Source organism: Amphibalanus amphitrite, unplaced genomic scaffold (assembly GCF_019059575.1).
Source record: "Amphibalanus amphitrite isolate SeventyFive unplaced genomic scaffold, NRLGWU_Aamphi_draft 001530F_arrow, whole genome shotgun sequence".
NCBI lineage: Eukaryota > Metazoa > Arthropoda > Thecostraca > Balanomorpha > Balanidae > Amphibalanus > Amphibalanus amphitrite.
The window spans coordinates 96,858-124,100 of NW_024883023.1; the positions used below are offsets into that span (position 1 = coordinate 96,858).

At 48.5% G+C, this 27,243-nt stretch overlaps 1 protein-coding gene across 1 annotated transcript in view; it reads right to left on the reverse strand.

The window, feature by feature from the left end:
• LOC122373656 (glycine receptor subunit alpha-4-like) overlaps positions 1 to 27,243 on the reverse strand; it is a 47,157-nt gene that overhangs the window by 9,010 nt on the left and 10,904 nt on the right. The window contains exons 2-5 of the mRNA XM_043351944.1: positions 24,132 to 24,274; positions 17,159 to 17,259; positions 5,672 to 5,739; positions 2,960 to 3,195 (exon numbers count right to left, since the gene is read on the reverse strand). Coding sequence (XP_043207879.1) covers positions 2,960 to 3,195; positions 5,672 to 5,739; positions 17,159 to 17,259; positions 24,132 to 24,271 — 545 coding nt within the window. The 5' untranslated portion in view covers positions 24,272 to 24,274. The remainder of the gene's footprint in view (positions 1 to 2,959; positions 3,196 to 5,671; positions 5,740 to 17,158; positions 17,260 to 24,131; positions 24,275 to 27,243) is intronic.

Here is a 27,243-nt window from a genome sequence, read left to right on the forward strand (position 1 = left end):
AAAAGTCATTTTTCAAAAAATTTGTGTGTCGTGACGTCATAAAATTTTGAATAACTCCCACATTTTTGAACCGATTCTTCTAAAATTTGGTATGTAGGTGCACATAGACCACTTCTCTGACATATATTCCGGTTTTTTCGATAGACTCAAAATTTTGGATTTTATAATGATTTTCCCAAAAAAGTCAGTTTTTTGAAAAAATTTAGGCCAAAATCCAAAATTTTCAAAAAACCGAGATAGCCATTTGATAGACAAAGTAAAATTACGTATAACCTTTTTTGTTACGTCTTGATTCCTTTAAAAATGAAGATGTTAGCGACGTTTGAACTTTTGCCGTTTTTGAGGCGAAAATGGCGAACATGACGTCACTAAAACGTCAATTTCTCAAAAATTTTCGGACGGATTTCGCTCAAATTTTCAGGGAACGTGTCAAATTGATGTAAGAAAAGGTACTGAAAGTTTGGCGGCGCTGCGCGCCGCCGTTTTTGAGATATCGCAAAAATTCGCGAGGGGGGGTAAAATTTACCCCCCCCAGCCCCGCGCGGGTTAATACAGGCAAATCAAATCACTAATTGTTATAACTTCCTCGATTGAAAAGCATATAAAAACAACAAAATATTTATTTTTTGTTTGCATGTTATGCTGACGGTAGGTATATTTGAATCAGGGCTGCGGAGTCGATGGATTTTCGGCGACTCCGACTCCGACTCCGACTCCGGCTTTCAAAAACCAGCTCCGACTCCGACTCCGACTCCGGGCAGAATTGTCGACTCCGACCGACTCCAACTCCCGACTCCAACTCCGCAGACCTAGCAGGGCTGCGGAGTCGACAGATTTTCGGTGACTCCGACTCCGACTCCGGCTCGGGTTTCTAAAATCGACTCCGACTCCGACTCCGACTCCGGTCACAACTGTCGACTCCGACCGGCTCCGACTCCGACTCCGACTCCGACTCCGCAGCCCTGATTTGAATAATGCCAAACTTCTTTAGTTTGAGTAACGCTTTTGAAATCGAGATAAAGATAAGTTCCTATAATTATTTTTCCTTAAAATACCTTTTGCCAATTTTCTGTGACCCAGTTTGAAGGTCCTTCGTCCTTGGGGACAATGATGAACTAGAAAAGGCGCTCGTGTGGCGAGTAGTGTGACCGCGCTCAACGCAAACGCTCGATATCTGGGACAGCTTTTTCACAGCGACAAGAAGCCTAGCGAGGCCGGTCACCAATGTGGCGGCACTATCATACCAGCATTGAGTGCATTGCGCCACATGTTGAACGGCCAACTCATAACAAGGATGCATTGGGTGTAAATTTGCGGCTTTGCGCAGTACCTATATAGTTAATCGTTGCCACGCTATGACATATTGATGTATGCAGGGCACAAGAGCCTGACTGTGCTGCATGGGCGTAGGAACGGCTGGAACATTGTGGGTGCATGGGTGCAGAAATCCAGCCATGGCCGGTGAAGCGGGGGGGGGGGGGCGACACCCGAGCGAAGGCTCGTTACGAGCTTTGAGGGTGTACCATGTCGAAAAGGTACCAACCGATAAGTGCATTTGGAAGCATTGACCCTCGCATGTGTACGGGGGTCGGATGAACCCTCCCCCCCATGGTTGTTCGCAAATAACTCGCGCAAAAAGCGGCCGATCGCGACGAAACTTTTAGTACCCTCGAGTTTATCAGTTTTACACCTACTCTAAAAATTTCATGGCCCTGACCCAAAAGACCTTTGACCTGTGACCTGATTCTCGAGACCATGTTCGGCCGGAATCGCGATTTGGCGTATGTCAGCTCACATTATCCGCGCGTTTCCAGTCTTTTTGTGATTGTAGACGTCCAAACATGTGAAATGCTGTTCTTCCCATGCATCACGGTGGGTGTGAATATAACCTGAAGGTCAGGTCAGGTCATTGACCTTTGATGACCTCGGTTCACTTTTTCGAGTTTTACATGTTTCTAGGGTAGTTTATAGGGCTGATTTCGAATTTAGCGTCCATTTGAACGTTTACGAAGTAGTTTTAGTGCTTTCGTGACATGCTACGACGCCGTCAGTGGTAGTTGACACCTACTATAGTAGGTGTGGATAGCCATATATGGATAGCCGGTAGGACGCCTAATGGTTGACCTGACCTGACCTGACCCGATCTGGCCTAAATGCATGAAGAAATCATCTGTGATCAAAACTAACATCAGATATTTGTGATCAGCACCCCAAAAAAAACGATAACAGCTTCACTTTACGCAGTTCTAGCAGGTCTCGATTTTCCCGACTTTTGGAATATTGACCTGACCTGGAAGGTCAACCAATGAAGTAGGACCTTAAAATTGGGTATCATCGGCTTCCTCTCGTCACGGGCAACACCCTCGTTTTTCCGCGAAGCTCTAGCTCGATCAGGGGCCGAACGGCAGGGGGTCCGACCGACCCCCTCCCCCTACACATTAGAAGCTGGAAAACGCTGCACACATTCGAGGGCTAATATTGTCAATATTGACTACCGCAAAAAGTAAAAGCGGCCAACTTAGCCATTTTCGAAGATATCGGGCTAACATTTTTGATAGTGGGTCATCGGTTCGGTATGTGTTCAATCACATGCTCTATTTCCCTTTTTCAGCACAAATGTAAGTTTTGAAGACCATCACTGATCACAGTAGCAAATGCTTCGAAAGATGAATAGTAGGCAACATATCCATGAATTTGCCGTGCTGCATGGGAAGTAGTGTTGATGAAAAAGGGGTTTTTGGTTCAGATTATTGTGGGTGCAGAATACATTGTCTGCACCCACTGGATAAATATTGTGGGTGCAGCTGCACCCTTGCACCCATGGTTCCTACGCTTATGCTGTGCTGCAATGTCGAAAATACCGTTTGACAGCTCACAGCAGGGCGAGGCAGTAAACATTGTCAACAGCGCACCCGATATCCAAGCAACTATCGAAGATGTTGTTTTCCTTGGTACTTACTTGACCATATAGAGGATGCTATTATCGTTGTAAAGCCACACATAATGATTTGGTATAGTCATCTCTTGAAAGGTGACCTGCTTGGCATTTTTGAAGTAGGAGTCTGGATGCCAGATTTCCTTGAGCCAGTGAACTGGTAAAAGCCTGTAGTATCCGGTTTGGTTTTGCATCTTCTGGTTGAACCTGAGCCGTTCATCTCGCCAGCTCTGCGCAAAGAAGATGTCGGCAGCGTACGTCTGGCAAAAAGAGAACAAGTCACGGTCAGGCTAAATTATAGTCAGGTAAGAAGTCACGAGAAGTTAAAAGGCGAGGTTTCGTCAGCCCCTCTCTCGCAGTAAAATATTTTGAATACGTGCTTTTCTGACTTTTGACCTTTATCAAACTCCATTAGTGGATATTTCGAACCAACTTTGAAACTTCAAAACAGTGTTGAAAGCTGACGGCATGCTTCAAAGACGTTAACCCGCGCCGGGCCGGTGCTCTGAGATTCCGCGCCGGGCCGGGGGTGTCTGAACACCCCCCCCCCCCGTCTAACTCGGCTCCTGGGCCACGTAGCGACACGCGGTAAGCGACAATCGAGAGAACGTTCAAAATAAGGACAAAAACACTTCAGTTAATTTTTGGGTCAGGTCAAAGGTCACGTCACCAGAGGTCACTAAAGGTAACTAATGTTGACTATTTCAACATTTTGGAAACTCCCGACGGCTATCTCGGGAACCGATAGAGATTTAGCGCCGCGGAAAAGCGCATTCGATAGCCCTTTTACAGAACTTTCTGAGTAATGTTCTCAGATTTGACCTCAGGTCAACGGTTTAGCCTCCAGAGGGCAAAAACTATAAAATAGCCGTTTTTACCAAAAACGTTTTTCGGCAATAACTTTTGACTCAAAGGAGCCATGACATTACTTTTGCCAGCATCGTGTTCCTCTCGTCGAGACGCGTCGAATGAACTATAATTTGACATTGAAAGGTCAATTTGAAAATTTGACCTCAGGTCAAGGTCATGACCTGACCGGAAAAGGTCATGTTGCATATCAGTCGATCCGCAACGTCGAGCCGAACACATCTAAGGCGTTTTCAGCGCTCTAGCACGTCTCTGTCAGAAGTTATTAGCGAAAAACTGTTAGATTCTGTTGGTGACCTGAGATGACCTCGGGAACATAACGAGGGGTCACAATTGCCATTTTCCGGTTCAGTGTGTCAATTGTACCTACATCTCGATGTTTGAGAGTGTCTAGAATAGCGTTCGTGCAAAACAGACGCTTTTCAATTTTCTCCCATTGACTTATAATGGAGAGACCGCAAAATTGACGTGACCTTAGGTCACCGATTTCAAAATTCCGAGAACTACATTTTATAGATAATGTTGTTCTAAACAATCGCTGAAAGTTTCAAGGCAATCGATCAATCGGTGTTGCTATGACGAGCATTCTTATTTTTCTGAGGTGAGGTCACTTGGCGTGACCTGGTGACCTGACCTAAGGCGACCTGGGTCTGAAATTTTCACAACATGTGCGGGAAAGATGCACGAACAATTGTGCCAAAAACGGCAGCGCTCCGCGCCGCCGTTTTTGAGATATCTGCGAAAAACCGCAGGGGGGTGTTCAAATACCCCCCCCCCCGGCCCGCCGTGGGTTAAACACCAGCGGAACGCATTCTTCGACGTACATAAAAAAACACGGCTCCAGCTTTCCTTACAGTCACACGTGTCGTCATTTAACTTTTATCTCTAATCTCTCGCTCCTGGTCAACTTTGCTTGATATAGGAATCAAGAGCGATCTCCCCACTTTGCCGACTTTATCGGATTCTATCTGCGGCGCGTGACCTCGGTACAATCCAATCAGGCACAAGCGGGGAATATAAAATATTCCCGCCTGTTTGGAAAATGGCGCCCAGCCACGGTTGAAGTTGGCTCGTAACTCCATATTCGAACCACAAGACCTAAGCCAGAAGCTGGGGTGGTATGCATATTTTGCAAGTCAAGTCAATGCACAAAATTAAACTAAGCCCTCTAATTCTCGTACGGAAAAAGTATTCAAAGAAAATCTACTACACATGCCTTCCCACTCAATAAAGCACAACATTTTCGTTGTTTGCACCGTCGCCGTGCTCCATTGTTCACTTTCCTTTACGACAAGGTTAAAAACTAGCTTTTATTCAATTCAATCCTTATTTGTTGCGTTCGGCTTTAAATTCGTTGAGCTTATTTCGCAATTGCGTTGCAAGATTGGATGTCTTCAGCTCAGCCCGCAAAACGTAAATGTCATCTACCGAGATTATACATATTGATTAGTTATTATCCGACAATGATGATCAGACCGTCGTTTAATGGTAAACTTGTCCGGTATTTTCCGTGATCAAACCACGGTCAGCACGTAAACTATCGAGTTCTGACTCCCCCGCCCCCTCTTCAAGTATTCGGTTCGGTCGCAGCTTCTGCCGGCAAATTTTAAGTTGGACGGCTTTGATGGGAAGTAACAATCCATACTAAAATCGGAACTGATTGGCGAAAGACTTGCTAAAAAAATTGAAGCACGACCATTTCAACTCGCCGTTCACTGGGGTCCATCCGCAAATGGTAAAGGGTAGTGGAAGTTATCTTATCGATGTTGACTGTGTTTGAGGTCAGCAATCAGGCGTGAGGATTGGTTGAGGCCCCTTCCCTTCAGTGCGGGCTTGTGACAATATGCATATTGCCGTCAGTTAACTTACCATGGATCCTTCGTCGATGGAGTCCAAACTCATCACGGTTACATGGAAGTAGACCTGTGTAGCCTTCCCTGAAAACGGTTAAGTGCCAATGGTTACAAATGTGATAACAGTTTGTCAGCTTGCAAGTTGAATGCATTTCTTCATTTCCCGCACACTGTCCCGATTTATACTTGCCCAATCGTCCCATTGCAACATTCAGGGACTCACATGGGGGGATTATAAATACGAACACAGATAGCCAAAGCATACTCTACACTGCACATGTCTGATAAGCTGTATTTACATACACAGCGTCTCAGAGACGATGCCCCTGAGCCTCCCCGTGGATCGTCGCTGGCGGCGACTACATCTCGTCAGAACGAATGGTCCGGTCTCCATTTGGCAGCCAGCCAACTGGCATCCGTCTGCCGAGCACATATGTCTCGCGCCCCGCACCACGATGACATAGGCTGCCTCCGTGTGGAGGGCAACACTACCCAGGAAGTGCGGCGTGAACAACTAGCGACTGAATTAGTTAGTTAGCCGTTGGCTGTAACGATTGGTGTACCGAATCGTGGCTGAGTCACCGTTGTCAACGCGAAGTCGATTTTAGTGACGCTCAACGAACATGCATATTTTGCTCTTGGAACAATGAACATGGCTCATCTTTAGCAGTTTATCAGAAACAAAACAAAATGAACACAGCTGTTGATCACGCCAAATGCAATGCATGGCAGGACGTGCAAGCATGAATGCGAAAACAGTTATGCATGGAATGTGAGTGCTTAGCAGCTACCGCCATCGCAAATGCATCAGGATTCTTTTATTTCTTTTTTTATGACAATAACCAGATTTCTTCCTGGTTTCTCAATAATTCACTGGCCAAACATCACTATCTTGCTCGTGACTTCCAGAGCCCCCCGTGTCCCTACAGCTGCCGCGCCCCCACAGTAGGATAACCTTTTGCAGGCTGCAACAGTACGAGCGTCCGTGGACATGCCCGGACTCGCTCCCCACACGAGCTGGCACGAAGCACGCCATGCAGTCCCGTGAACCCCATGCCCAGTGACCTTCAGACGGGCGCTGCGGTCGGGTGGGCAGTGCAGACGAAGGGTGCAGGCGTGCGGCGCGACCGGACCAGGCGGCTCAAAGGTCGGGATCGCGGTCACGAGACGCAGCCTCCACCGGAAGAGCGCGGGAACTACCGGTGACACTTCTGAAAAACAGATAAACGACCGAGCCGCCCCGGCGCCAGTCGGCAGGCGCACCACGTGAAGCGCAGCTGCATGCGATGACGTGTTCGAACCTAGTGCCGTGTGCACCGGACGGGGGGATTTCCCCGCGGTACCCCGCCGGCGCCGTGGTGGCGCTCGTGAACCGTCGATAACAGACCCGTCGGGCTAGTAGTTGAGCCGCAGTGCGGGCGGGAGGTGCACGTGGCCTGATGAGGCGCGGGTCAGCTGGAATGGTAACCCTGTGTTCGGTAAAAGAAGACTTATACTGTGCTGCGACGAGCGGAGCGAAGCTGCTGCGGTCTCACAGACAGGTTTGTTGCAGTTGTGGCTGCTGAATCGTCCCGGAGTACTGCATCGTTGCTTGAAGGGGACTGTAAAGCTGAAATAGCAAACCAGCTGCTGTGGGTACAACAGAAAAAGCGACTCTCGGCTCTAAGCTGGTGGTGTTACTGTCAAGATGGATCGAATCATCGGCATGCTGTGGCTCGTGCTGCTCCCCACAGTCACAGCAAGCCTCATGGTAACTGAGGATTCTGTGAGCAGCGGTAAATGGTTCAATGTCACCATAAGAGATGACATTACACCCGGCAACAAAACTATGGACGGCAATACCAGTGTCAACGAAATGATGGTCTTCGCGTCACGCTTCAACTACTCTCTAAACCTTCAAGCCATCAAGGTGATGATCCGCGGTAACATTGGGAAGCCGTCGCCGTCTGCCGAGGACCCACTGGTGGTCAGTGTACGAAACTGGGCAGGCGGACATACCATCTCGGTGCCGTACCTCACGTACGACAGACATGGTCAGATGCTGGCCACCCAGGATCACGCCACGCGCTACCTCTGCCCCGCCGAGCCCGGCCAGCCAGAGCATGCCATTGTGAGCGTCGGCACCGGGCACCTCCCCGCCAGCCAGTCGTTCCACTTCCAGGTAACGTTCCAGCGCATCGGCCACTGGAGCCTGACACTGGACGCGCCGGAGAAACTGCTGATTGAGCCACCGGACCCGGGCCTGTTCGCCTTCCGCTGGCCGGCGAAGGGCCCGCCCCAGCTGCTGCTGAAAGTCGACACCGTGCAGATGCCCCAGGTGTGCACCACAGTGGCGCTGCAGCCGCGCGTCTGTCCGCTGGCCCAGACGGAGGCCGAGCTGGTGACCGCGTCCACGTTCTTCACTATGTCCTCCGCAGGCGAGCTGGTCGTCGACCGGAAGCAATTCCCCGACGGATTCTATCTGCTGCTGCTGCCGCACGTCAACGACGTGCTCTGCGACCCGCATGCGCCACCGCTGACCAACATCACGCGCAAGAAGACGGTGATGGTGACACTGACGGAGCACCAGCTGCCGGTGAGCCTGCTGGCGGCACCGATCGTGCTGGCCGTGCTTCTGCTAGTTGCCGGCGCAGCCAGTGCGTGCCTGCTGAGGCGTGACCTGACGGCGCCGCGCCTCGACCTGGAGCCGGACGCGGAAACGGAGCGACCACGAGGCGGCTCGCTGACGCTCTCCGAGGACCTGCTGCTGGACGGTCAGATGGAGGAGGAGCCGACCCTGCAGGTGCAGGAGGCGCTGCCGGCCCGCTCGCCAGTCAGTCTGCTGATGGCGGCCGGCCTGCTACTGCTGGCGCTCGGCGGCGAGGCCGCGCTGACTGCGTTCCGCCTGCTACGTCGCTCCGGAGACCTGGACGTGTGTTACAGAAACGAGCTGTGCAGTCTCACCAGCGCTGGAGTGCCGGGACTGAACCACGTCGTGGCCCGGCTGCCGTACATAGGCGCCGGGCTGGGGCTGCTGATATGCCTGCGCGTCCAGAGAACCATCTACCGCAGAGTCACCATCGACGGCACTATCAAGATCGGGGCGCCACACGAGTGGAGTCTGCTGGAGGCGGCCGCGCTGGCCCTGGTCGCGCAGGGACTGCTCAGCGCTCTCCAGAGCACCTGTCCCGGGCCGACCAACGCGCCTCTGGACGCGGCGTTCATCTATTTTGCCCTGACCGCGATGGCGTGCAAGCTGTTCCAGACACGTCGCGGCGTCTGGGCGGCGGGCCACTACGCGCCGCTGCTGCTCACAGGAGCCCTGGTGCTCGCCGAGCTGGTGGAACAGCGTGCCGGTCACGAATGGTACGTCTGGGTAGTGCTGGGTTTGCTGCACATGCTGGCCACGGTGGTGATTGGTGTCCAGCTGTACGTGCTCGGCGAGATTTCCTCCGATCCGGGGGCTCTGCGCCGCGTCTGGGACAAGTCTCACCTACCGCGCGAGTCGCCCAACTTCCAGATCAACCGCGCCGCCTTCGCGCTCGTCATGCTGGTCAACCTTTCACTGGTCATCGGAGCGGGGGTCTCAAAGATGGCCGAGTTGAGCCACTACGCCATGCTCTTCTTCGCCATCCACGCGGTGCTGTTCGCGCTCTACTACCTGCTGCTGAAGCTGGTGAAGAGCGAGGAGAGCGCCGGACGCGTGTCGCTCCTGCTGCTGGCCATGGGACTGCTGCTGCTGGTGAGCGGAGTGGCCACGCTGGTCGGCTGGAGCACGATGAGCACGGGCAGCACGCCGGCCGTCTCCCGGCTGATGAGCCGGCCCTGTCTGCCTCACAGCCTGTTCGACACACACGACCTGTGGCACCTGCTGACGGCGCCGGCGCTGCTCTGTCTCGCCCTAGCCCTGATCCTGCTGGATGATAACCTACTGCTCACGCCGCGGCTGGAGATCACCCGCTTCTAGACGGCTCTCGGAGGGAAGCGGATTGTTCGTAACTTTGGGTGGGTTTCCCTGTTCAGGCCAGTGGCCCCGACGTCCGTCAGGCCGCTTATATGTGTGCTGTACCAGCCTGATGTGAGGTAAGAGCTACCTGAATCGTCTGTATAGATAAGCTTACGATTTCTGCTTGTATGGAAAATGTTCTATAAACATTTCTTTAGAAGATCAAATGGTCGGGAATGACTTCAAAAATCATACAACCTGACAATATTTGCTGTTTCACCGGTGGAAGTGAAAAACGTCATCACATAATGATAGCGTCGCGTACCTACGATTGTCAACTTGCCCAATTTATTTTGCGGGTAATCGTGGACTTTTCTTAATGACAAGTCCTCTGTTATTTAGGTATGTTTACCATTTGAAAAGGCCTTGAATATTCAGTTCATATGTATCATTATTTGTGCAATCAGTTAATCTGATTTTAGCAGAGCTATCGCCGACAATCGTGGTCTCATGGCCCCTGAAAACATCGGGGGCATGATGACATCATTATCATGACGTGATGTGATATGTTCAAGGAGATAGTGTGAAGTACCGATAACATGTGGAAACAAGTGTGTGCGTTAGATGTTGCTAACTCGGTAAAGCTAAAACGCCACGCTCGTAAATGAAAAATGTCATTTTGTTGGACAAAATGTGTCCTACGTGACCACGTGACATGTTCCATGTATCTGCCAGTTTGCGTGCCTAAATGATATGGAATATCAGGTGGTCGTAGTCAGACCTTTATGTTGATGTGCTATGCATCGTGCTTTCGTGCTCTAATACATCAACAAATGAAGCTGCTTTCAAGATGCGGAGTAATAAGCCAACTGATTCAGAGCTCATGAGCTCTAAACATTATGCGGGTAGTTGGTCCATGCTGGCCTTGTAAATTGGGTGCGTGGCAGCGGGAAACTGATACGACAGATTAATGCGCACTGCCCGCACCCCACTGGGGTCTGCGTATAGCGCGCCCAACTGGGGGGGGGGGGGCTATTCATAGCCCCCTCAACTCCGAAAAAACTCGACCGATTGCCAAAATTCAAACGGCGTCTAATAGCCCCGGAAAAACTGGCGAGCGAAACTTAATATTATGGACCTTGAGGTCACCGATGACGTCACAGGTCAAGTCAAAGTAAAAATTATCGATCTTTGGCTTGTTCACATTTTGGGCTTCGGTCGCCGGCTTACAAGTAAGATCAGGCTCATTTTTTATTTGTTAACTTGTGAATAGGTGGTTTAGATACCCTGAGAGTAACAAACTTGTACTTTGATTTTCAGGTCAGGATCAGCCTTCAGGTCATCACAGGTCACATAAATCTTATATCATGCATCGGTCAGTGAAGTGACACATGTTTTATGTTCCACTTATAGGCCATAGATTTCGAATTTGGTGTCGCCTGTGTCATTTGAGGCCATTTTCATCTGAATATAATTGAGGTCAGGTCACTTTCAGGTCAAAAAAGGTGAAATTTCAAAATTGATTCTTTTTTCAAGAACAATATGTCTATCGGATGCAGTTTGAGTTCAGGAACACGATGGTGCTATTCATATTGGTGTACGATGTCAAATTCGTACAGAAAACAAATTTGAAAAAATTTAAAATTGTGAAATGTTTGCTATAATGCGCATAACTTGGCCATTTTTGAAGATATCTGGCTAAAACTTGCTAGAGTAAGTCATAAGCATGTGTTCTATCATATATATTTCGTTTAAGTAAAAAAAAATGAAAAAATATAAAAATACAAATTTAAAATTTTAATCGATATAATTTTCAAAATTTCCAAATTTTGAAAATTCGAGATAGCATTTTGATAGCGCAGTCCATTTTGAGTCCTCTTATGCAAAAACATTGAATCTAGCTAAAAAAAACTGAGCTCTTGAGAGCGATTCCCGTGGTTCAATGTTTTGCGTCGAAATCGGCCGAACATGACGTCCCTCTGACGTCATTTTCGGCCGACCTATTATAGAATCGGAGTTCAAATTTTGACACAAGGTGTCAAATTGAGGCAGTCGAAGGTACTGAAAGTTTGGCGGCGATTCGTCAAGCGGTTTAGAACTTATTGCAGAAAAACGGGAGGGGGGCTATGAATACCCCCCTCCCCAGTGGGGCGCGGGTTAAGGTGAGAATCAGTGTAAAAATACAAATTTGGTCAATGAAACGACAAACACGACAAAAAAGCTAACACTCACCAACACACAACTAGGCAAACACTCAGCGTTAGCCCAATGGGCCATAGGAAGGGTCAAGCTCAGACTCCAATGAAAGAACCTGAAAAGAAAAGGCCAGCAAAGAAAGGCCTACAGGAAAACTCTAGCAGAGCGGCTAGCAAACTGAGTTGCAAAGGCAGAAGGAAATGCCAGCAATGGTGCAACGAAATACGAATAACGAAGAATCCTGAACTCAGTCAGCGCAGACCACAAACTCGGCAACCAAACTCGCTGCCTCCACAAGACGAGCTAACTAAAAAACAAGACCAAATGCACTGGCGGTCGCAGCCGCTAGCAAAAGGGGGGGCCAAAGTCACACTCGCGTGACATAACATTTATCCGTCACCGGGAGGGGGGGGGGGGGTGATCGGCTAATTTTTTACGTCCACGAGGTGCCACGCAGTTGGCATTACTTATGCTTCATCCATCTGATTCTTGCGTGAAATCTTTAAGCTCAATTTAAGGCAAAATCACCAGTTCCATTTCCCGTCCCACGGTGTTTCCACCGGTCGGCCCACTGCACCATGACGACGGATCGGTGTAGCATAGGTATACTGGAAGGTCAGGCACGCGGATTCATGACCTTACCACTATAAAACAATTCGGAAAAGTACAGATACCTCTTGCTTTGAACAAGCATGTGAAACCCAGAGAGCATTTTCAGACTATGACATTTACCTACCCATATAGGTAACATACCTAGTTGTGTGGCGGCGGGAGAGAGTAGGTACACCGACCTCTGGAGACCCCCCACAGGTTCCGAGCTTTCAAAATTGGCATCTGAGGGCCGCGCGCGACTCCTGCGGGGCTTCGCAACGGCTCTATTGGGGCTCACTCAACCTGCCTAGTCTTACTGCTAAAAAGACTGGCCCTGAGCCCTAAGGACTTCATCAGTCTCTGCCAGCCCCAGGACCCACACCGGCTCATGGGGTCCCGACGTCGAAATATGAGGGAATCTGAGCCGGACCATCAGGACGTAAAGTAATTTCGATCAGGACCAACGTAAGGCTGTGCCGGAGACTGCGTGAGCCCTCTGATCTTCAGAAACCCACCCATGTATCTTTTCACGTAGAGGCCAGTTTAGGGCCCTCAGAGACCAGTACAGGGCCTGCAAACTACAAAGGCCAGTAGTTTGAGACAATCAGTGACCGAGTTGGGCTCTCAGAGGCTAATGTGAGTCATTACAGGCCAACATGGGCCCTCAGAGGTCAGCGTGGGGCCCTAAAAGACCGGCATGAGCCGTCGTTGGACCCCAGAGGCCAGCAGAGGGCCCTCAAAGGCCAAGATGGGCCCTCCTCAGAGGCCAATGCAGACCCTTAGAGGCCGGCGTCGGGTCTTCAGCAGCCAGTGCGGGGCCCTGATTGGCACCTAAAGGTTCGTCTTGGGACACCACAGACAGAAATAAGGCCACCAGAGACCGGTGTGAGACCCTCAGACGCCGGTTGGGACCCCTGAGGCCGGTTAGGGGCCCTCATAGGCCAGATGTGGGGTCTCAGAGGTTGATGTAGGCTCTTAGCGGCCAACGTGGGCGCTTGACCGCCACTGAAGTTCCCTCAGAGGTCAGTGTAGGACGCTCAAAGACCGGTGTGGGAGCTATATTAATAGCTGGGCCGTGTTTTTTTTTTAGCCTCGTGACGATCGAATAATTGCCAGGGCCCCATACACCTATGTGGGGGCCCATTGGTTGTTTGAGGGGGGGGGGGGCAAATGATATGATGGCCCCCTTTATTGACCTTTGGGGGGGCATGGCCCTGATGCCCCCCCCCCCCCGCGACCGCCACTGTGTACACATTACACACATATGCCACTGAGATTACATACTAGCTCATGCAAACTCTATGCAGGCCCCGGAGTTCCCACGCTAATCCTTAAGAAACCAAGCCGGCATGCGGCGTCACCACCGGGCTTCTGAGGTACACAGCACCAACCCATGAGGTCTTACGCCAATCTCCTTTAGCAGGGCCCACCCACCACTGCCGAAGAGGGTCTCATGCCAGACTTTGCTGGGCCTACGAGAGCCTCAAGTAAACCCACGCTGATATTTCATATAAGATCCGGCCATACTCGTGAACCGGTGCCAGAGACGCTGACCGCCAAATTGACAGAATGCGAAACTGAGCCCACTCATGAGTGAAATTTACGTCCTTTGATGGCGCAAGAAAGAAAATGAAACATACGAAAAGCTTTTCTAGGACTTTTGTTCGATCTGAAAGGTGGGGCCAAAAGATAGTATGGCCCCACCTTTCAGCACCAAAGGGGGGGCCATGGCCCCCGTGGCCCCCCCCCCCCTGGGACCGCCAGTGACCAAATGGAACTTTCCGCCAATACAACTGGAACTTTCCACCCTTTCCACCACATGGCACCAGAAACGTCTTATTACACACAAAATCGCCGCGCCACGCTACCAAAGAAAGGTGGCAGCCCAAACTCCGTAGAAAAACTGGGCACGAAAGAAATACCTAGGGTAAGGTGCCTAATTAGCGACCCCCTTAATTTGAACCGTCATTGCTCACGCTCTGTGGGTGCCACTGTATTACTGGCTTGATTTTCGGAGAGATCGTTCATTTTTCTATTAAAATATAGTCATTTTCTGCCCAAATATTCACTAACTTATTTGTAGAGAGCATTTTGGCAAACCATTGCAAAAAACGCTAATAGGGAACTCTTCCCGATTAGCGACCGGGGAGGGTCGCTAATAAGTCTATGGGTTTCCCCATATTAAAAATGGCAAAAAAATGCGACGCCTGAAAAGATGAAATATGATCTCAAAAAGGTAACCTATACGCAAAGCACCCAATCACTCGAACATGCACGTTTATCCAACACATTTACGTAAGTAAAAACTGATCACGTGATGCACCGAAGGCGAAAAGAAGGTGGAAAGCCAAATTTTGCGGGCTATCTTGTATGATATTCGAGGTCCGCGCTGAATTCGGCAACCCTGCAGTCGGTGACGACATTTGGCATCCCCTGCCACACATTGCAAGCTTCAGCAACACCTCATTTTCATTTCTCTCTTTTCCCCTTTCTTTCCCTTCTTGAGCTATTTGCGACCATGTCAGGCGCAAATAGGAAATATGAGTTGCGACACATTTTTAACCGCCATGCTGTGCACAGTTGAGCGATTCACTATGGGAAAACGGCAATCAATTGAAAAAGGAATGTCGATTCAGAATAAAAAAGGTGCATCATCCTAATGTGCATCGCTTTTCATCAGAGAGGGCCCAAACACACACATTTTGGATAAGAAACTCGTCATTTTTATTTAAACTCACCTGAAACGTCCCACCAGAAACATCGACTACCGGAAAATAATTCAATTTGATAACCAAAGTATGGCTGACCTTTTGACGATGTTTTTACCCAGTTTTCTCCTGCCAGTTTTTCTGTAGGGAGGTAGGTCGCAAATCGGAAAGGGTCGCTAATTAGGCACCTTACCCTACTTATGTTCACTAGGCGGCAATAGAGGTATCGAACGACCACCAACCCTCGCCAGACAAGCATAGCATATGGCAGCACGGTCAACTCGCTGGCCGCCCCAATGTCGCGCCTCAATCCGCCACCCCCCCCCCCCTTTGAAGGCTTGATCAGATATTCGAGCCTCCAGAGGCAACAAGGCAAGTCAGCAAAAACCGTATCAGACACCGTAATACTGCAAGGCAAGACACGTCAAATCACGATCACCAAAAGGTCAAATTTTAAAGTTAACATTTTTCAACAACAAACTGTGTCTATCTGATGAAGTTTGAGGCCCGGAACATGAAGCTGCTATTCATATCTTTGTGTACCATGTCATATACATACTGAAAAGTCGATTTGAAAACTTCACAATAGTGAAATATGTGCTAAGTAATGCGTATAACTTGACTATTTTTGAAGATTTCTGGCTACAACTTGCTAGAGTATATCGTGGGCATGTGTTCTTTCACATATCTATAATCCGTTTTTTTTTTAACCCTCGCCCGTAAACGGCGATCTGCCACCTTCGCCCATGCAGGGGGGGGGGTTGGTGCGACCCCCCCCCCTTGGCGTTTGAAAACGGAGCGTCGTAGAGCTTAGCGGAAAAGACCAACGGATTGCTCTCGCCGAGATCTCGCGATTGGTGGTATATTTTTTGGTCCTAGGTCAACATTTGACCTACTTTTGACCGGTCAAAGGTCAAATTTTCGGAAAAATAGACTTTTTTCAAATTTCCGCGGCGATTGCGGCAAAACGGTAGGAGATATCGACTTGAAACCTTCACTATCGTGTTCCTTGATCAATTCTCTATCGTTTGGTATGTATTTCGTTTCCCTAGCTCTAAAAATGGCGCGTTGGGAGCGCCGGAAGTCGGCAAGGTCACAGTCGGCGGCAGAAATTCGAAAAATCAAAATTTTAATTTTTGAAATCTGATTGTATTTTTGGATTTGGGAGGTCCATTTGCTCCCTATAGAAGCTAATATTGCTGCATATTCCCATTGAGGTGACAAGAATTAGCAAAATAGTGGTTCGGGCGCTTTTCAAAAATAGTACCGGACGCTGTTCCTCTTGTGACGTCATAGCTCCGTGACCTGACCTGACCCGGTCAAGTTTCTTATACCATATGATAGCCAATACTTGCCCCAACATGCATGGGAAGTTTCATCACGATCCATCAACCGATGTCCGTACCACCGGCAGGAAACCTCTGGCGTTGGCACTCAGTTTGTGAAAATCCGGCCGGAGGCTGTTCCCTTTGTGACGTCATAACTCCGTGACCTGACATGACCCGGTCAATTTTTTTTTATCAAAAGATGCGCAAGGTTTGCCCCATAAGGTATCCAAAATTTGGCGCCTTGCACTATTTCCGAAAAACCTCAGGGGGGGGGGGGGTTGCACTGCACCAACCCCCCCTACATGGGCGAGGGTTAAGATGATACATAGACCTCTTATGGATGATAAAAATATAAATTTTGAAATTTAATGAATATGTCTTCAAAATGATCAATATTTTCCAACTCCGAGATAGCAGTTTGATAGCACAGTGTATTCTGTGTCGTCTCATACAAAGACAATCTAGCTCAAAAACTGAGCACTTGAGAGCAACTGCCGTAGTTCAATGTTTTGCGTCGAAATTGGGCGAACATAAAGTCACTATGACGTCATTTCCGGTCGACCTATGGTAGCTACGAAGTTAATAGTTTCACACAACGTGTCAAATTGATACAGCCAACGGTGCGGGAAGTTTCGCGTCGATACGTCAAGCGGTTTAGAAGTTATTGCAGAAAAACGAGAGTGGGGCTATGAATAGCCCCCCCCCCCCCCAGTGGGGCGCAGGCTAATACCAAGATTTGTTCTTCAAGTACATACCTTTATATTTCGGAGGCCTCATTTTGTCGTAGAGATACTTGTTGCCTGGGAAGATATCGCTGAACTCCAGTGGACCCAGGGAATCCATTCCTTTTGGTCGACTGAAACAGCATTGTGAAAATGTCAGAAACAGTCCATGTTGCCGTCCAATAACCGTTGATCATATGACGCAATGATCAACGGCTATTTTTGCAATTCTGATAGCATATCTGTACGCATAGCATAATCGTCAGAGGTGCTGTGAACAGCAAATAGAGTGCACTGTAAGACATTCAAAGACATTGGTCAGTACCTATTGTGAACTTTGAGGACGCAGTGTTTACCAACATTCGAGTGCATCATAGACAAACACAAGACCGTATATCATTGATAATTCGCACTGCAAGCTAGCGGGTGTCAATATCTAGGTATAGGTGGCAGGTGCATTGGCGAAGCCTATCACAAGTCAAAACACGATCCCGAGCTATCAACTGAATGGGCAATGGAAAGAACTTGTCTAACAAGCACCGATTGGAAGCGGGTTATATCGTTCTGTTCGGTCGGTGGTTGATTTTAGTTCGGCTCAAAAGGTCGGCTCCGTTCTGAGTACCTACCCCTTTGTCTGCGTTCACCGCCGCGTCATCTGGCTCGGATCTGAGATCAGACCCATTGGAAATTAAAGCAGTGTCGGGCAGCAAAAGGTTGATGTCAATGGCAGATATTTATGGGTGCTGTGGGGAGTAGTCAGCCTGGGTGCGGCCCGCGGCTGCTAAATCAGTGGGGTGACTATGCCGTCACAGGCTCCATGCAGTTAGAATCTTCTAAAAGCGTTTTATTTGTAAGGAGTGTGGATAATTTGATATATGTAAATAACTAACTCAACACTCTGAGTGGATAGCTCACTCCAGCTTATGGCTGCCAATATTACTTTAGCGAAAGGTTAAGGCCTAAGTTGCTCTGGTTGCAATTTTTTGCTGATCATCATAACGGTTTGTGTTCATGTTCTACATTTCAGATGTTCAAATGAGAGTATTGTATGCTCCTTGAAATAGGAAATGATCCAGAAATGGCATCAAACGAAAAAGCAATTGTGAATATTTTTGTAGCTAGCGTCTGATATTATCTGTCAAGGTCACTCAAGGCAGGGTATTAATTGGCCCGGAGGAAAAATGCATTAACGTGAATAACAGAAATATTTAAACTAGCATAGAAGAAAAGCGGATGAGCTCGCATGGAAGATTATCCCTCGCATGTGTGCGGCGTTTGCCAGCTTCTAATGTGTAGGGGGGGGGTCGGTTGGACCCCCCCCCTTGCCGTTTGGCCCCTGATCGAGCTAGAGCTTCGCGGAAAAACGAGCGTGTTGCCCGTGACGAGAGGAAGCCGATGATACCCAATTTTAAGGTCCTAGGTCATTGGTTGACCTTCCAGGTCAGGTCAATGACCCAAAGTCGGGAAAATCGGGACCTGTTAGAAAGTCGTAAAGTGTGGCTGCTAAGGGGTTTTTCTGGGTGCTGATCACGAATATCGTGTTAGTTTTGATCACAGATGATGTCTTGAAGCATTTAGACCAGGTCGGGTCAGGTCAGGTCAGGTCAACCAGTAGGCGTCGTGACGGGTATTCGTAGTACGTGTCAACCGCCTCTGACAGCTTCGTAACATGTTACGAAGTCACCAAAACTACTTCGTAAATGTTCAAATGGTTGCTAAATTCGAATTCAGCTCCAAAAACTAGCCTAGAAACATGTAAAACTCGAAAAAGTGACCCGAGGTCACCCGAGGTCACCAAAGGTCAATGACCTGACCTGACCTTCAGGTGACCTTGACACACACGGGAGTAACATCAAATCACATGTTTGAACGTTTGAAACCACGAAAAGCTTGCAACCACGCGGCTAGTGCGAGCCGACATACGCGAAATCGCGATTCCGGCCAAACATGGTCTCGGAAAAGAGGTCACAGGTCAAAGGTCATTTGGGTCAGGGTCATGAAATTTTCAGGGTAGGTGTAAAATTGATCAATGCGAGGGTACTGAAAGTTTCGTCGCGATCGGCCGCTTTTTACGCGAGTTATTCGCGAAAAACCATGGGGGGGGTCCATCCGACCCCCCCCCCCCCTACACATGCGAGGGTTAAGACTACATAGTTAGCAGCAATCAATGTAACATGGCGTATAATTATGCGCGTTTGCTCGGTTTGGCTGAGTGACGCTGCTGGACATTCTATATACCGTTCCTTAATTTCGCCCTCGTTCTCTCCCAGGTTTCTGGCTATTCCAATAAACGTTTGACTGTCTCGACAGCTCATCTCAGTCACGATAAGCTCTAAGAGATCATTTATGACCCGGGACGTGGGCTTAACGGTGTCTCCTGTATCCGGCCTGTTGCTCACTTCAGTCTGATTACCTGGCCGGCAGCGGGACACAGCAGCTACTCGTGGACGCTAGATTGCACGAAATTGCAGACGTACTGTTCTTAATGTTGCTGTTCGTTGTTCTCACGTCCAGAAATGGCAGTGCTATTGCGAGATAACACGAGGAACGACGGGAGATGGCGTTTCAGCTAGAAATGAAAATTGAATTACCTACAAGTAAAACAGAAAGACGAGGATGTAACTAGGAACATATTGTAATAAAGTTTTATTTTAATGTTTTTTTTATAGAAAAAAGCATCAAACCGGTGTGCTAATGATTGGCACTATGATTTCGATAACATTTAGCGATAAATGCCATTTTTACTGTATGATCAATTCAATTACAATGTTTCTGACCGAACGGTAATTTAACCCTCGCATGTGTGCGGCGTTTGCCAGCTTCTAATGTGTAGGGGGGGGGTCGGTTGGACCCCCCCCCTTGCCGTTTGGCCCCTGATCGAGCTAGAGCTTCGCGGAAAAAACGAGCGTGTTGCCCGTGACGAGAGGAAGCCGATGATACCCAATTTTAAGGTCCTAGGTCATTGGTTGACCTTCCAGGTCAGGTCAATGACCCAAAGTCGGGAAAATCGGGACCTGTTAGAAAGTCGTAAAGTGTGGCTGCTAAGGGGTTTTTCTGGGTGCTGATCACGAATATCGTGTTAGTTTTGATCACAGATGATGTCTTGAAGCATTTAGACCAGGTCGGGTCAGGTCAGGTCAGGTCAACCAGTAGGCGTCGTGACGGGTATTCGTAGTACGTGTCAACCGCCTCTGACAGCTTCGTAACATGTTACGAAGTCACCAAAACTACTTCGTAAATGTTCAAATGGTTGCTAAATTCAAATTCAGCTCCAAAAACTAGCCTAGAAACATGTAAAACTCGAAAAAGTGACCCGAGGTCACCCGAGGTCACCAAAGGTCAATGACCTGACCTGACCTTCAGGTGACCTTGACACACACGGGAGTAACATCAAATCACATGTTTGAACGTTTGAAACCACGAAAAGCTTGCAACCACGCGGCTAGTGCGAGCCGACATACGCGAAATCGCGATTCCGGCCAAACATGGTCTCGGAAAAGAGGTCACAGGTCAAAGGTCATTTGGGTCAGGGTCATGAAATTTTCAGGGTAGGTGTAAAATTGATCAATGCGAGGGTACTGAAAGTTTCGTCGCGATCGGCCGCTTTTTACGCGAGTTATTCGCGAAAAACCATGGGGGGGGTCCATCCGACCCCCCCCCCCCCCCTACACATGCGAGGGTTAAGACTACATAGTTAGCAGCAATCAATGTAACATGGCGTATAATTATGCGCGTTTGCTCGGTTTGGCTGAGTGACGCTGCTGGACATTCTATATACCGTTCCTTAATTTCGCCCTCGTTCTCTCCCAGGTTTCTGGCTATTCCAATAAACGTTTGACTGTCTCGACAGCTCATCTCAGTCACGATAAGCTCTAAGAGATCATTTATGACCCGGGACGTGGGCTTAACGGTGTCTCCTGTATCCGGCCTGTTGCTCACTTCAGTCTGATTACCTGGCCGGCAGCGGGACACAGCAGCTACTCGTGGACGCTAGATTGCACGAAATTGCAGACGTACTGTTCTTAATGTTGCTGTTCGTTGTTCTCACGTCCAGAAATGGCAGTGCTATTGCGAGATAACACGAGGAACGACGGGAGATGGCGTTTCAGCTAGAAATGAAAATTGAATTACCTACAAGTAAAACAGAAAGACGAGGATGTAACTAGGAACACATTGTAATAAAGTTTTATTTTAATGTTTTTTTTTATAGAAAAAAGCATCAAACCGGTGTGCTAATGATTGGCACTATGATTTCGATAACATTTAGCGATAAATGCCATTTTTACTGTATGATCAATTCAATTACAATGTTTCTGACCGAACGGTAATTTAACCCTCGCATGTGTGCGGCGTTTGCCAGCTTCTAATGTGTAGGGGGGGGGGTCGGTTGGACCCCCCCCCTTGCCGTTTGGCCCCTGATCGAGCTAGAGCTTCGCGGAAAAAACGAGCGTGTTGCCCGTGACGAGAGGAAGCCGATGATACCCAATTTTAAGGTCCTAGGTCATTGGTTGACCTTCCAGGTCAGGTCAATGACCCAAAGTCGGGAAAATCGGGACCTGTTAGAAAGTCGTAAAGTGTGGCTGCTAAGGGGTTTTTCGGGGTGCTGATCACGAATATCGTGCTAGTTTTGATCACAGATGATGTCTTGAAGCATTTAGACCAGGTCTGGTCAGGTCAGGTCAGGTCAACCAGTAGGCGTCGTGACGGGTATTCGTAGTACGTGTCAACCGCCTCTGACAGCTTCGTAACATGTTACGAAGTCACCAAAACTACTTCGTAAATGTTCAAATGGTTGCTAAATTCAAATTCAGCTCCAAAAACTAGCCTAGAAACATGTAAAACTCGAAAAAGTGACCCGAGGTCACCCGAGGTCACCAAAGGTCAATGACCTGACCTGACCTTCAGGTGACCTTGACACACACGGGAGTAACATCAAATCACATGTTTGAACGTTTGAAACCACGAAAAGCTTGCAAACACGCGGCTAGTGCGAGCCGACATACGCGAAATCGCGATTCCGGCCAAACATGGTCTCGGAAAAGAGGTCACAGGTCAAAGGTCATTTGGGTCAGGGTCATGAAATTTTCAGGGTAGGTGTCAAATTGATCAATGCGAGGGTACTGAAAGTTTCGTCGCGATCGGCCGCTTTTTACGCGAGTTATTCGCGAAAAACCATGGGGGGGGTCCATCCGACCCCCCCCCCTACACATGCGAGGGTTAAACAAAGTAAAATGTTAAATTTAAACAAAGTAAAATGTTACCAACGTCGGACGTCCCAAAAGACGATGTACCGATTATGTCAATTGACATCTATGTAGAAGTCAAGGTTGCGAGCTGTGACGTCATCTGTGTACCCGCCCTATGATATCATCGGCGGCCAATGGCACAGCCCGTCGAAGGAACAGGCGAGGGGGCGTGCTGAATGATGGCCGGAAAGTGGATGAACGATGGCCCCGCGAGCGTCGGTCGAGACACTATAACTGAGGCCATCGCTCAGGGACCGTCCTTGTACTAGGTCGTTCAAAAAGTAAGGTAAAATGTACCATAGTTCATTTATATGAGGAATTCAAGCAAAATAAAATATGCCATCTGAATCTTTTAACAATTTTCTACACAAACTTCGAAACTGTTTTTGGGAGTTTGGCTCATTGTCCGAACACGGTCGATGTGAAAACATTGATGCAGCAGAGTTCCGTTCTAAAAATACCCGGTTTGATGAGATGAGATGAGATGAGAGATGATTTATTTGAGCATCCATATTTACACTTGTCGAAACATTACGATTGGCGTAGAAGCGCTATGGCGCTTAAAACGAGACGCCGCTCGAAACACGTAGAAAGCAGACAATAACACTTCTAATCAAAAGTTTGTCACGCGAGCCAAAATTCACCTCAAAATGAGTGAGTTGACCCTGATGACGCTATTGCCATTAGCAATGCTTGCTGGTGAACAGTTGGTACGATTTCAACAAGAACACAGCAGCGTAAGAGACAAAGTTCTAGAGCAGGGACGGGACAGGGTAGACTTTTGCCCGCAGGCCTCTCTGGACTTGGCACAATCTGTAAAGTCGGGGAGCTGATTATGGAGACCCGGAGCATCTGCGTGACTGCTTTCATTAACAGGGTGAAGTGTTAGGTCGGAACAGTTCTAGGCATCATCAGATATGCTTGATATTTACAAGGTCATCACGAGGTGAGCTCACTGAACAACAGAAGGACGCCCAGCAAGACATCAGTGTGGGATCGGCTTTGCTTTAGCAGTACATACAGGAAAGCTGAAGTACAGCCGTGGTCTGGCGCCGTCCCACTTGAACCTGTTTGGATAACCGGAATCTTAACTGATCAGGCAATCGATAAAATAATCAAGACATGGCTTTGGAATAGCAATAAGGAGTTTTCCAAGCAGGATTTCAACGCCGGGTGGAGTGCTGGGATAAGCGCGTGCGCCTGAACGGTGATTAGATGTAGGTGCCAGTTCCGAAGGCCTGGGAGGCTGTCCCGAAGAGACCTGCTAACAAATGCTTATAGCCAATTTGTAGACGATATTTCAATGAAGATATGTTGCTAGTTTTGTGTCGTTGCATTAAATGTGGACTGAAATACGTGTGATTTTACCTTACTTATTGAACGACGGATTAAGCATACTGCCTGCACAGTACCTACCTGTGTGGCCTTCTAATGGTGCCAACAGGGCAAAGGGAAGTGTGAGGCGTTGTCGATACAGGTGGTGACGCGGGGTGAAATTGGGCATACTCAACTTGTGATAGTCTCACGGTGACATGTGTCGACAGCAGCAATAACGGTTTGAACTTTAGTCGAGAATACGAGGTCACGAGGATGAGAGGGAATTACCGCAGTTCACATGATGTGTTCCGGGGAGACACCATTTTCTCGTCAACACCGAGGTCCCTGAGAGCTAATTTACCCTCCACTCATCACCTGGGCTTTGATGTCATCCTGTTTACTCGTATATGAGTCCTGGGGAGTTACCATCCTATCACAGTTACCTGAGTCCCGGCGAGGCGTCATCTTCTGCACCTTGTTCGGCAGTGGCCGCCGGGGAGAGGGCCAACAGGACCTCGGGCACGACGGCCACCGGCATCATCGCCAGCATCAGCAGAGGAGCCGTCGCCCGCGCGGCCACCATGTCCTGCCGCAGGGAGGAGATGGTAATGGTCATACCATGTCTTGTTGCAAGAAAGGAAATGATTTATGGTCATACGATGTCTTGTTGTAAGAAAGGAGAGGGGTTAATGGTCATACGATGCTATCGGCTGGGGGGAGTGTTATACCTACACAGGAGACACGGGATCCGGATATAGCAAACATACGACAAGGGATGTGCTGACTGCTGAGCAGTGACTATGATCAAAGTGTAATGCAAATGTGTGGTAAAAAGGCAGGTACATATCTTCGATTAACTGAATCCCCAACAAAAATGCATTTTGTAACGTATATGCAGTAAGCACATTTGACTTATTTGTCAAGCAAACTCACCTGGCGTATTTATCGCACTTATCGCCGTGTAACCATGCCGTTTTTCGTCAACTACATTATCAGCTCAACCAAGGTAAACACGAGTCTGAAGAAGAAAAAAAAAACGATGACCCTGCTCCAATCAATCGTCTGGCTCTGGGTGCGTTGGTCGCTCCATGCACGGCCGGTCTCCGCTGCCGTCTCGGTGCGGTCGGCGGCTGCGCCCAGCCGGGCCGATTTCCCTTCGGATCTAGCCGCACCCGGGGAGAGCCACCTGGGACCGGCTGGGCCTCACAGAGGAGGAGGCGAATAGAAAACACGCCCAGCTGGGCCGCATCCCCAGCTGGGCCCGGCGTGCAGTGCCACGGTCTGCCCGATGACACGATAATTCAACGGAAATGTTTGCCGCACATCGGCCATGCATACCAAGGTGTTTGATTTACAGCAAGATATCGATTCATAGCTTGGTGAAGGACATTTCTTTGCATATTACTAAAGATAACTACTTCATCTAAAAAGCTACATGAGCTGAAGTCAACTGATACAGCTGATCACTGAGCAGCTTCTACGCCATCATAGCGCCAACCCTGCCCAGCCGAGCGACCTTTCTTGGGGCCGAAGCGGCGGCGGAGCCCCGATAAGCCCACCGCGACGCACCTGGGTGTCTCAGGGGTGGTCTTATCGGTGCCTGCCGATGCGTGCTGAGACTGGGGCTTATAGCGAGCGGCTGTCAGAGCCACGGTGACTGTTGGCTCTCCTGAGAGTGCCGCGCTCAGCGACCGGATGGCGACGAGCGCTGAACAGTGCAGTTAGGAAATTGTCCCATTTCTGCGACATTTGTTTGGGGATCGACACTGGCCGGATATTATGCGCATCCTATTGAAAGTTTGGCCATTGGTTTCTTTCGCATGTTTGCTTGCGTCAATACAGATGCCAAGATCGCATGTTTCATTTGAAGAGGAAGACGCTAAACAGCTGTCCAATCTATGGCTGATATAATCAGCAACCCATGTACACACAGAAAAATATTGACACCGTTAGCGGTGTAATTGCACAGTACATATCTGAGCACTTGAGGAAAGTTAACCCGCGCCCCGTAGGGGGGGGGGCCGAAACGGCCCCCCCTGTCCTTTTCGGTCGATATCTCCTAAACGGCTGGAGATATCGCCACTAAACTTTCAGGACCCCTCTGGGCATCAATTTTACACATTGTGACCAAAATTTTTTCCAGAGGCTGTGATAGGTTGGCCACAAATGACGTCAGAGTGACGTCATGTTCTATCATTTTCGACCGAAAAAAGACCTTCGCGAGAAGACCTGTCAGGCCTACAGCTTTGAAGATACAGAAAAATAATCAAGACATAAAAGGTGTAGAATTGACAGGGCTACAAAACTGCTATCTCGGATTTTTGAAATTTTTGAGTTTTGATCCCCAAAAATCAAAAAAGCATTTTTTTGGATATATTAGACAAAAAATCCAAAAAGTTTTTTGAGTTTCGAAAAAAACCGGAATATATGTGATAGTACCTACCGTCTTCTATCTACATACCAAATTTCAGATCGATACCTCGTTTTTTGGCCAAGTTATAGCGAAAAAACTGTTCAAAAATGATGACGTCAAATTTTCAAACTCAATTTTTGGCAATTCTAGAACCCGTAGAGCAAAACAAAGACCACCATTAGACTCCCCGTGACGAGCTGCATCGAATGAATACCCATTTTATGCAAAAATATCAACTTTGAAATTTGACCTAATTTGACCTGACCTTGACCTGACCTTCACCAAAACGTGACCTAGGCTGGCCCCAAAGGCTGCCTAACCCACATAATCGCATTTGTCATGTAAAATGGACCATAAAACATGTATCACACGACACATTCATATTGTGACCCCCGGTGACCTGACCTCGCTGTGACCTGACCTGGTATCAGTGACCTCAGATAGCAAAGTATGTGTTTGACGAACAATATACCATCGATGGTTTTCAATAAATTACCAATTTACTCGATTTCACAGCACATTTCTTGAATTGCCTGTGAACGGTGAAAATCTGACCTTTGACCTGACCTGTGACGTCATCGGTTTGACCTAGGTCAATGAAATTTGGTCACAAGGTAGTTCCCGGGTAGGGCTATCAAACGCCGTTTGAATTTTGAAAATCGGCCGGTAAATTTCCGAGATCTTAGGGGGGGCCGAAACGGCCCCCCCCCCCTACGGGTGGTAGGGTCCGCCGGTAGCCCTACGGGGCGCGGGTTAATTTAGTCCCTTCCCCGCTTAAATTACTCGCGCTTCTAAATGAACACCAGGAAGAAGGTAATAGAACACTGTTAGGAGGGTTGGGTGTTTTACTACATGTAGCAAAACACCCAACCCTCCTAACAGTGTTCTATTACCTTCTTCCTGGTGTTCATTTAGAAGCGCGAGTAATTTAAGCGGGGAAGGGACTAAATTAACTTTCCGCAAGTGCTCAGATATGTACTGTGCAATTACACCGCTAACGGTGTTAATATTTTTCTGTGTGTAGTAGCAAGTCAAATGGAAAATACCACCTGGGCTTATAGTAGGTAAAGTCCAATTTTATTTTTCAAGATATAGGTAAAAGACATTACGCGTATGGCACGTCAGGTGCCCTAACCGAGTAG